The sequence below is a fragment of the Bemisia tabaci genome, chromosome 8 (assembly GCF_918797505.1).
Source record: "Bemisia tabaci chromosome 8, PGI_BMITA_v3".
In the NCBI taxonomy this organism is placed as follows: domain Eukaryota; kingdom Metazoa; phylum Arthropoda; class Insecta; order Hemiptera; family Aleyrodidae; genus Bemisia; species Bemisia tabaci.
The window spans coordinates 31,631,707-31,643,120 of record NC_092800.1 but is presented as its reverse complement, the minus strand read 5'-3'; the positions used below and the strand labels follow the sequence as shown (position 1 = coordinate 31,643,120).

The 11,414-nt window shown below is 36.1% G+C and overlaps 1 protein-coding gene across 1 annotated transcript; it reads right to left on the bottom strand.

Moving 5' to 3' along the window:
• Positions 1–1,164: 1,164 nt before the first annotated feature.
• Positions 1,165–8,290, bottom strand: Mlc2 (myosin regulatory light chain 2). Its single transcript, XM_019041179.2, has 5 exons — positions 8,126–8,290; positions 4,636–4,839; positions 3,834–4,014; positions 2,988–3,060; positions 1,165–1,565 (listed from the first exon to the last, which is right to left on the bottom strand). Exons 1-5 carry the CDS (start codon positions 8,126–8,128, stop codon positions 1,418–1,420), a joined length of 609 nt encoding a protein of 202 aa, XP_018896724.1. The 5' UTR covers positions 8,129–8,290; the 3' UTR covers positions 1,165–1,417.
• Positions 8,291–11,414: the final 3,124 nt, after the last annotated feature.

Below are 11,414 nucleotides of genomic sequence, written 5' to 3'. Positions count from 1 at the left end.
TGCTAAGGAAAAACGCTGTAGGAGCCTTCGGGCGTTGCCAAGTTTCCCCCGGTAAATCACTAATTTTCAGGAAAATTCTTGAATATTTTTCTACCAATTTCTCAGATAATTTTGTTTGTAATTTGATCTAAAACATCTGGAAATTGCAAGGAAAAATATTCATAATTTTCCTCAAAAATAAAAATTTTATCGAAGGAAATTTGGCAACTCTCAAATGTTCATACAGCGTTCTTCCTTAGCATAGCAGTATTGTCCTATGAATTTCGTAGGGAGAAGAAGCTGCATCTATGAAATGTTGGTATTTGGAAAAAGGGCACATTTAAAAAGTTCTGTTCTGACCTAAATATGAAGCTCTCAAAATTTGAAGGTCATCCAACCATCTTTAGGCTAGCAACAGTAACAACATATGTTTAAAATAGTTGTGGAGTAGCGTTATAATGAAAGTGGTAAATTTTGAAAGAACGGTTTATCTCATGCGATAATTTCAGTAAAAAGTATTCTAGGGTTTGAAATTTAACTGCTCAGGGCTCTAAAATTTTATTTTTTTAGACCAGAAATATCAGAACTGCTGCAAAAATGGGGGTCTGTAATGATTATTTGTAAAATTAGATCGGTTCTTTCATTGAAAGGAACTTGCCAATCTCTGTGCAATTAGCAGGTTCCATGTTTCCTAATCAACCATTATTCCTTTTTTCACAATGTCATCGTCTTAATATCTTTAAATGAACTCAATGGAAACACCGAGGTGTAATTAAGAAAGGGTCAGGGCCCAAACAAACCCCTTCCAAGTTCCGCATGTTGTGTCGGCCCTCTTGACTGGACTGTATTGTGTTTTTGTATTTAGATTGGGAGTTAGCTAATGATTTCCAAAGAGTGTTAATTTTCTAACTATTCGACTCTCTTGCTGTTCCTCTGATGTTTTTTGAAGGAAGGTAAATCCCAGAAAATTGCATTAAAGAAGGTGAAAATCATTGCGTTCTAATTAAACCTCCTGCACTCTTCGTATTCGTTCTCTAGGTTGTTTTAAAAACTACTTTCATGAAAAATCGGATTCCTTAATGGATTTGTCATCTTCGTCTTTGTTTCTAACGAACTGTTGTAAGTCCTCATCAGATACTTTCATTTTTTGGTGCCTTTTTTGTTAAATCAAAAAAATTTGTCGCATTGATGGAAAGTTGTTAACCTTTATTGTTCTTAGCGATTAAAAAACATAATTAGTTAAAGAAAAAATGTACACTCTGACAAACATTGATGATAAAATAATTAAATAAATAAATAATCGTGAACCGTGCTCATACGTTTTTTTAGAAACAATTTATTGAACATAATTTATTAATCTAGGTTGATAAAAATATCTTTAAACAGATAAACTTAATAGGTAGAATTGGAAAAATTGTTTGTGCGGATAGGTTGTTGTTTATTCATCTTCGGAGCTTCCCAAAAGAAGTTGGATGATTTCATCAGTTTCGAAGTAGCCTTTGTCGTCCAAATCTAAGTTGTCATAGATTTCGTCTACTTCTTTCTTTTCGAATTTGTCTCCCCAGGATTGCAGAGCGTGCCTCAGACTGTAAAAAATAAATAAATAAATGAATTATCTATCTTATTATTATTCAAGTATGTAATGAATTCTTGAGCTCTGAATGAAAAAACTAAAGAAAATAATACGTATCCCTGTTTGGGTGATTGTCAATTTCTGAAGCTCATTTTCTAAGTGTATTTTCTTTTTCTCTCAGAAATTATTATTCACAAACCAGAGCGTGGACCGATTCTTAAGCCAAGTTTCTCAGATGCTGCTTGAAGCAATGTTGTTTTTAAAATCAGTGACGTCTTCTAAATTTTAAGCGACATACTCTTTGAAGCACAGCTTCAATTCAGACAGGTCATTTTTTAATTGTTGGCTGTCAACTCATGAAGTGAGTGAAGCTATTGTGTGAGCAAGTTCTTCTCTTTTCACGTTCTCTATTCCTCCTCTTCCTCTTCATCGTTTTTTTATGTATTTTTAATTTCATTTTTTATTAGTAGTTTTCAACTTTTGAAGCTTTCTGGGATTGAGTAAGCTTATTTTAGCATGTTGATTCTGACAGTTGAACCTTTTCATATTATTTGATAAGCATTTTTAAATATTGCTCTAGGACTTGGATAGAAAAAAAAAATCTAATAATGTTTTTCAATGATCGAGGCTCTTAGGCTTGTGTTCTGCTGGTTCAAACTCATACTTTTTCGCTAATTTCATTTCCGCTGAATTGTTTTTTTTTTCTTCTCATATTTTAAAATGACAGGAAAAGTTCTGGATTTTTCCTGCGCTCTCTCTCTCCTCAACTATAACTCATCATTTTCCGCTTCCCACAATGTTTTCAAAACAGTCAACTTTTTTTCCTGTCTTGCAAGTAGTTCAATCGATTGATGCCATAATTCTTATTTAATTTTCATATTTTTGCATCGCAGCGTTATTTTGAAACTACTAAAGGTCTCAAAGTGAGATGCCCAACATTTAAGATAATAATATGATCAACCCAGAAGATAGGGCCAATATTTATAAAATGTCTCATACAATGATATTTTAATTTTAATTATGATTTCAGGCTTTTGAAAAATGTTTTTTGAGATACTACCAATCAATCGTGATAGTGATCACTACTGATATCAATTGAGGCGCTGGGTGCAAGAAAAGCACTTCTCAGTTGTGTTGTTTCACAATGTCGCTAATAATCCATTCATTGTAAGGAAAGAGAATACATCAATTTCATTGAGTTCTTTACTGAATATTCTTCATGGTCGCTCAATATTCTGTAAACCATCCATCAAATTCTTCTCTCAGGCTTATATTAGAGATCAAGATTCTGATGCACTGCAACCAAGAAGTGTACTTCTAGGGCACGCTGCACCTCAATCAATGATTATGAAATATAACTTGGTCCTATGTGAAATGTTCATTTCGAATCAGTGTCTACTGAGGAGCAATGTGTAAAAATCTTGTTCAAACTTACGCTTTTCCGTTGATCATGCCACCTTCATCAAAAGCTTTAAATGCGTTGATCACAGTTGCATCATCATCAGAGCCTGAAATGAAAATTAGCGTATTAGATACTCTCTTCCTTTTGATAACAGTCATCAACATCAGGACTAGGTCTACATGGATGGCCAAACGCAAAAATTCGTACTTAAATCGCAACGTTTTAAGAACTCTCTTTTCCCCTGATTTTAGATTAATTAGTGACTTTGACCATGAGAGATGACAATAAAAAACTAGAACACTCTGCATACTGTTTTCAAAACAGCATTCCATGCGTCTTGCCTGTGCAAATAAAATACTAGACAAATATTACAAGTAATTTGCGGAAAACAAACATATCAGCTCTGGAGCTGTAGTCGTTTGGATGTTTTTACCAAAAAGTGTTTAAAATTCAGAAAAACTATAGGAAGATCATTCTAGAATAAAGGTATGACATTTAATTGTCAAAGCGACAAGTCCAAAGTAGTATATTTCTTCGTAAAATACACTAAAAATGAGGGAACGTTACTTCACAGCGATCCTACTTTTGCTTTTCTAAATCTGAATGAAATCATTTATGGAACCCGTAGCTTGAGGTGATAAATTTTTTTCTTCTCTTTTTATACGATAATTTATATTCACTGCGTTATGTCCTCTTCCTGGTAGTTAGGAGAGTTTTAAACAGACCCTTTTTAATTGATTGGTCATAATTGGTCTTCATACATTGAAAGATTAAAAATCCATTCCATTCAGGACATTTTTTTCTCTTGGAACCCTCTAAGTCTTCATTGATACTCCATAAAGTATGCTTTGAACTTGAAAAAAGGATTTTAAAACTAACCTCCTGACATCCTAGCGGCGAAAAGAGACAACAGTTGGGTGAAGTTGATTGGGCCGGGAGCTTCTTCCAACATGGCGTCCAATTCCTTCTCATTGACGAGTTTACCAACCTGGTCAAAGGTCTGGCTCAAGTCGTTCTTGCCAATGATACCATCTTTGTCGTGGTCCATTAAAGCAAAGCCCTGAAAAATTCAATTAGATTTTAAGATCTGGAAAAAACCTGCTCAAAGGATAAAAAAATGCGTGAATATAGTTCAATCATAGTTGAGAATTAGCAGGAAACATATGTCTATCAAGTGATTGATCTGTAGATTTTTCACCTTAATGGATGAAATTTTATCTAAGTTTTCTTAATCGTACAGTGGAAACTGATATCATCGTTAACTGATTTTTTCTGATACATCCTTGTATATTTTGATACTTTACCCACCTTATTCAGTAATTTTCAAATGATTCTCTATTAAAATCAATTTCTTACAAAAGGATATAAGGCCATTACCCTATCTCTGAATTGCTTGCAACATTGTGTGCATTGCTGAATCTCATTTCAGATTATATTTTTTACGCATTTCATTTAGGTTTTTCATCCGCTTGCACAGATGCCATAAATGCTATAAATACAGGCAGATCTGGCAACTTTGAAACGGAGCAATACATTTACTTTCTGCTGTAAAAAATCAATTTGGTTAAGATGCAAAACTAAACCAAATTCATCGGTGCTGCGATAGCCATATCAAGAAAGGGTCGATGATACATCAATTTTCAGAATAATAACTTTAAAATTCTGTAGTAATCAAACTCACTTCTTTGAACTCAGCGACCTGAGTCTGGGTGAACATAGAGAAGACATTACTGCCGGACCTCTTGACTTTCTTTGAGGAACTCTTCTTCTTTACAGACACTGGCTTTTCTGGTTCTGGCGGGGGTGGAGTTGGTTCCTTTGGAGGGGGAGCCTCCTCTTTCGGCTCCTCCTTCTTCTTCTTCTTAGTCTTCTTTTCCTTATCCGCCTACAAAAAGATACCCAAAATCTCAGTTCATTTTCTATAAGAAGTGATGTTTCTAATATCTAAAATTTCTAAATTCTATTGTGCTAGATTGTGGATTAAGTCTATTGTTTCAAGAAAAATATGCAATTCTGAGGAAAATCTAATCAAAGTGTTTAAGTTTTAGTTATCTGACACCTTCCTCATTGCAAAACTCCTCCTTCATCCATAAGGGCAGATGATGTGCTAAACTTTTTCAAAAATGTTTTTGTGCATAATAAATATCCGAAGGAAAAAATGCGTACCTCGATTGCAAGGTATATGTTTAAATTTCTGATAATGTTTTATTCTTCAAGGAAAATTAAACAAAATTCATCCTCGCTATCCCAAGTGATTTTCTTAGAATGATTGAAGGGAATTTATAAAAAATTCTAGTAGAGATTGTCGTTAAGTTTTCCATAAAAAAAATAAAATATGAGCCAAGACTTACAACGTCGTAACTGGAGGTATGTTTTTTTCGACTTTAGCCATTGATATGCCACTGTTCTCCTGATTCTCACTTAAACTTCTTTTTCTCCTCTGGAAAATGTTTTTAGAAAGTAAAGCCCTTTTTTCCTGTCACCAGTCACATAATCAACCTTTTATTTTTGGGTTTGAAGAAGTAAAAAAGTAGGCTTCTATCAATTTCAGTTCTAAACCATTTTTTTTTTTTTTAATATATAGCAAACTCCATTCCAACTTTTTAAATTAATTTACTTTTTTCTCCAAAAAAGATGTCTTTCAAATTCTTGAGTATGTATAAGTGGAATATCAATCTCTGAAAAGTTCAAAGTTCAATGTCTCAAAAGTAAGAAATGTAATGTGTTCAAATTATTTGAAGTCATGTAAAGTCTATTTTTGGCCCCCTATCATGGAATGGAGGATAACCCAAATAGGAGAGACATGCTTGGCTTTGGCTCAAGAAAGTTGTCTATTTATAGAACAAGCTGCGACGCATCACTCAATTTACACTGAATCCACACGCTGACCTCTGTAAATTCATGTGAAGGAATTTGAAGTGAAAAACCGCAAAATCTTATTATGCAAGAAGTAGGCAAATTTCGATTGTTGCATACTTATCGTAACTGAGGATCAAGAAGATCATAAGATGGGAGAATATTTTGAATTTCAAACTTTAAGTTAGGTTCCAAAATCAATTTATCAATCTTTTGAATTTTTTCTGAATCTCATTAGGTATCTAGTTAATAGGTCCTGTGACATGAAACACTCTCTGTTTTGGTATTTAAAAAAATTCACTCCCATTTTGAGTATTTAAAGAGAAAATAACGTTTTTACATGAAATAGAAAAGTGTGCTCTAGTTACAACCAAGAAGATTGCTTACATAGTGTTCACACCTGCTAATAGTTGAATTTCCTACGTTTAATGAAGTGTGTGAGGAAATTGAAATTTTGAAACACTGTAAATCAAGATGAATGATCATCTGATTTTGCAATTTTAATAGAAATTAAATGTAGTCAGCAAATATTTTTATGGAGTCTTCATTTTATTTAGTGCCAATAATCTCTTTGGGAATCAGCAAATATTAGTAGATATGCTAATTATTTAAAGAAAGAAGGTTATAGGTTTCTACAGGAATCTTCTACATAATGTCGGTCTCTAAACCTCATTTCTCTTACACATTTTTGCAGATGCCCTTTAATGTGATTAAGTATGTGAAACTGCATTAAACCGGGAATAGTAAGTAGTATTATCCTGTTGATTTGAAGTTGAAGGCAATTAATTGTTTCTCTCTCGCATTAAGAATATTGTGACTAATAAATAAGAAAGATCTCGAGTCATTTATTATGTATGTTATTTCTTCTTCCATTTTATCAGTGAGGAGAAAATACACGAGGAAATGAAAGAAGAAATATCGAAGAAGCCTTTAAAAGATAATCTCGAAACAGGTTCCATGCATCCTGCTCTTAAACATCACAATCGAAATTTAGTTTTTTCCTCATGCCATAGGAATCTTTATCTTTCTGGATTTTCTTCTAATAATTCTTGAGTTATTCAAATGTTTAAGCCCCACTCCCCCCCCCCCTCTCAACTGATATTTTAGGTATCTTTTGCATCACTGATATGTGGGTTTTTCCTCAGCATTCAGAATAGGTTCAAGCAGGAATTTTACAAGCCAAGCAAGAGCAGCTTTGGAAGGGAGGGGTATGAGGCAGGGGCCCGCCCATTTACCCTTCATTAGGTGCTACTGGTATTAAATAGCCACTTTTGATCACAAATTCCTTAAGAGGGGGGGGGGGGGTACTAGCTTCGCCCGTGAGAACTCTAGTGATGTTGAACAACCTGAATATGCATGTGCTTCTTTATCTCACCCTGTGCTTGCCTTAATTTTCACCTAATCTGAGTACCCTACCTGCAATTAGACTACATTTTGCAATTAGGAACTACAATTTCCATCTCAGTTTCGAAAAAACGTATGTACCGGTAGTTTCCCCATGCACACAAGTGTTTACAGTTCCGAATCGTAAAATGGTATCCAATTTTGCCCCTGAAGCTAACAGGATTTTCCTTAGTTATTTTTATCATAGAAACGAATCAGTTGTTCACGTCAGGGAAATATTTATCAATTTTACAAAACTTCCGGATGGAAGTGTTGATCTTTACTTTGTGCAAGTAGCACTAATAATGAAATAGTAAAATTGAAGTATGAAAAATATGTCGTGGAGTGAAAGTACACGTTATCTGTCATCCTAGGGTGAGTCAGAGTAATACAAGGAGGCGATCCCTTCTCCCGCATTTTAAAAATAGTAAAGCACGATTTTACCCTTTTGACCGCAATCGGTACGTTATCGTTCAAAGATGGAATCAGAAATAATTAGGTAAATGTATCGACGAGATTTTTCGATAGCGCGCGGGGTATCCGGGCGCGCCATTTCGAATTTGGCGCGGTTAAACAGGTGTCGGCACAGCCAACCGAGCCGAGTGAAAATCTCGAAAAATCAGAAAACCAACAATGCAACACAAATACTCCGACAAATTTCATTATAATGTCAAGAAACCGAACGAAATTTGAACGAGAAATACGCAAGAATTGCGAAAAACACACGCACTTTCCCAAGGAAAGATAGAAAAAAAAATCACTTCAACAACGTAATCCTTCGCAACGTGTGAACACTGGCGGAAATCAGAACGGGGTAATTTCGAAAAAAAAGAGAAAACTTTACAGAAGGTGGTCAGCGTTTGTTTTCAGCGAAAAAGATTCACATCGGCCTTAGCAATAGTAGAATTCTTACTTAAGAGAGGAGCACTTACCATTGTTACTGTATTATGGTCGACAGAAGACTGGCGGAATAATTATAAGGATTGTTTCAAGACGTGTTAAACTTTGGCACGTAGCTCGACCAATCAGAAGCTGTCTTCTCTTCGCCCGAAAAAATTCCCTTTTGATGGCTCCCGGGCCCGATATGATCGCGGCAGGGGCGTAGCTCAGTCGCGACGATGCTATTATTAAGTTCTCCTACTCCCTCTCTGACTTTTAAAATTGGCTACGGCCGAGCCCCGGCTATTTTTGAGCTTATTTCTATGCGCGAGCTAGGATCCCTTTCCGCGGGTCCGATCGCTCAACTTTTCCCACGAGTTTTGCGGCCTTCTCTAGGAGGAGGCGGGGGTGGGATAGGAAGACATCCGCCTCACTCGATTTCGTATCCCCTTTCTCAAACGAAATCCATCCACAGGTATGGTATGGTATGCGCATTTTTGTCCGACGTGTTCCGTCTCGATTTTAATGTGCAAACCCCTCCCCTCCCCCTTCCGGTGCGATGAAAAATTGCCGCAATTGTCTGGGGGGGGGGGGGGTGTTTGCCGCCACGCTCGTTGCACGCCGAGTCAGAGAGGCAACATTTCATGAAAAATAAAATCTTGAAATTTCACGTGAAATATTTCATGAAATTTCAGAAATTTATGAATGATTATGAAAAATACAAGTTCCTTTGTATGTTTCGAAGGTTGTAAAAATCGTGATTTTCTTCTATCTTTGTGTGTTTGAGTGCGGGTTGCCTACTCTAGTCCCTGAAAAATATGAAATATTTCACTGAAATTTCCAATCTTTCATTTCTTTCTTACGTTTCATGCCACCCTGCGCCGAGTCTCATCTCAACGAATTTTTTCTGGATCACTCTTTTTCGTTTTCCTGAAAAGTTCACCTGGGAAGTTAAGGGCGGTATTCATAAAGTGCCTGAAAATTCGAAGCTCCAAGAAAACTATCTCGATCTGGAAAGTTTTGAGAGGCTTGGAGGACACTAGGCGCATAAATGCAGTTTTTACTATATCTCGAGAAATGCGTGTTTGAAGTTCCGAAATTGCATGGATCCTAATGGCAGAAAGAAAGTTCAAACTGACTTTTTGATGCTTAAAAATTGGAATTTGGTGGCGAATTTTTCACAGAATATGCATTCAAGACTAGTTTTACTTGAAATAATTAATATATCAATGTTTTCAAAAACTGCACTTATGCGCCTTGTCCTCCAAGCCGTCTTTTTGTTGTTAGGTTGTATTTTTAAAATGTAATAAAGTCACTCTAGGTACTATACAGTAGAGTCGCGATTATTCGCGCTTTGAATATCCACGATTCGGACTATCCGCGGTTTTTTTCTCGATGGTTTTGACGCAAAAAGGCTGCAATTTCAAGGCGCAATCTCCTACCACTAATTTTTTTCAGGAGTAATGTTTGCCAAACTAACTTTCCTAAAGTTAAAGTTATTATTTATTTGTTAAAGTCAATGATTACAACTCTGTCAACTACTTGACAAGTATTTAAATAGAATCCTATAAAGTGCAGCCTTTCAAATTGCTTTTCCTGGCCAAATAGCTCACAATCAGCTCCGGATTATCCGCGAATTTCGATTATACGCGAATTTCGATTATACGCGACTTTCGATTATACGCGACTTTCGATTATACGCGAATTTCGAATATACGCGAATTTCAATTATCCACGAATTTCGAATATTCACGGTGACTCCGGTTCCGATAACTGCGGAGAATCGAGACTCAACAATATTTGCAAAAGTGAAACTAGTAATGCGATCAATTATATGCATACATATATCCAATATTTATCTTAGAAAAAACAAATCGCGGATAAAAAACAGAAATCGATAATTGTATAAAATGCGAGGTTTTCCTCCCCAAACAGAATTCTGCTTTGAGTTCTCTGAATTTTGCCAGTTTTTTAAGCTCATGCGCAGGGGCTATCGTCCTTTTTCGGTTTAACATTATTATAAATCTGTCAAAATTTTTGACCTAATTGATGCGATATATCGAATGGCAGCTTGACCACGTCAGAGAGCTTGACGAATCACCTTAAGTACACGTACTCCGACCGTCTTAGTCTTTGTGTAAAATACAGATACAACACAACTATTCGGGCTCCAGAGCAACCATTTTGCCTATCTTGTCGTTTGAAGGCAAATCTACTGCCTTTGCTGCCCGCACGAGTGAATATGAGCCGGAGAGGTCTTCGAATATTTTCAGTCCGTCTATGTTTTGTTTTTCATGGGAGATGCAGTTACAACTAAGTATTGTAGCTCTTAGGAACCCATTTTTGCCTATATTATCAATCGAAGGCAAATCTAGTGGCTTTTCAGGAATGTTTAAGTAATGACCATTTTACATGCAGCAGACGGGTTGATAATTTGTCTCCTCCTGAAGTGTCGCAGTGGAACGTTTAAGATTTTTGAAAAACACTCAAAGTTGGAGAATCTTGGTTACTTTGATAAGTTTTAGTTGTACGAAAAGAATAATGGTTCGGGGGGGGGGGGGGACTTCTTCCAAAACAAACCATAAAAGCAATTTTGGCGCGATTTTTCTTTTTCCGAGATAAATATTGGATGTGTATGTATGCATAAAATTGGACTGCATTTTGCAATTTGGACCTATAAATTCTGGCTCTTCTGGAAAAACACTTATGTGCACAGGGAAACTGATGGCATATACGTTGTTTTTAAACCGGGCTAGAATTTATACCTAGTTCCAAATTGCAAAACGTAGTCCAATTGATTAAATTACCTTTCTCACTTTTGCAAATATTGTAGTCTCGATTATCCGCGGTTATCGGGACCGGAGTTACCGCGGATATTCGAAACTCGCGGATAATTGAAATTCGCGTATAATCGAAATTCGCGTGTAATCGAAATTCGCGTGCAATCGAAATTCGCGTGTAATCGAAATTCGCGTTGAATCGAAATTCGCGTATAGTTAAAAATTCGCGGATAATTAAAAATTCGCGGATAATCCGGAACTGACTGTGAGCTATTTGGCCAGGAAAAGCGATTAGAAAGGCTGTATTTTTAAAGATTGGGGCGCAGGGGCTTCCGTCCTTATTTTGGCTAATTATAAATCTGCCGAGATTTTTTATCTAATTGATGCGATACATCGCACGACAGTTCGACCACGTCAGAAAGCTTGACGAATCACCTTAATCGGCGATCATGCAGGGACCTCTCTCCTTCATCGCTGTGAATACAAACTCGTTGAGAACGTAGCCTTTCGGAGAGAAGTTTTCATGGGGTTTTCCCCTTTTCATTTCAATGTTAAATGTCTC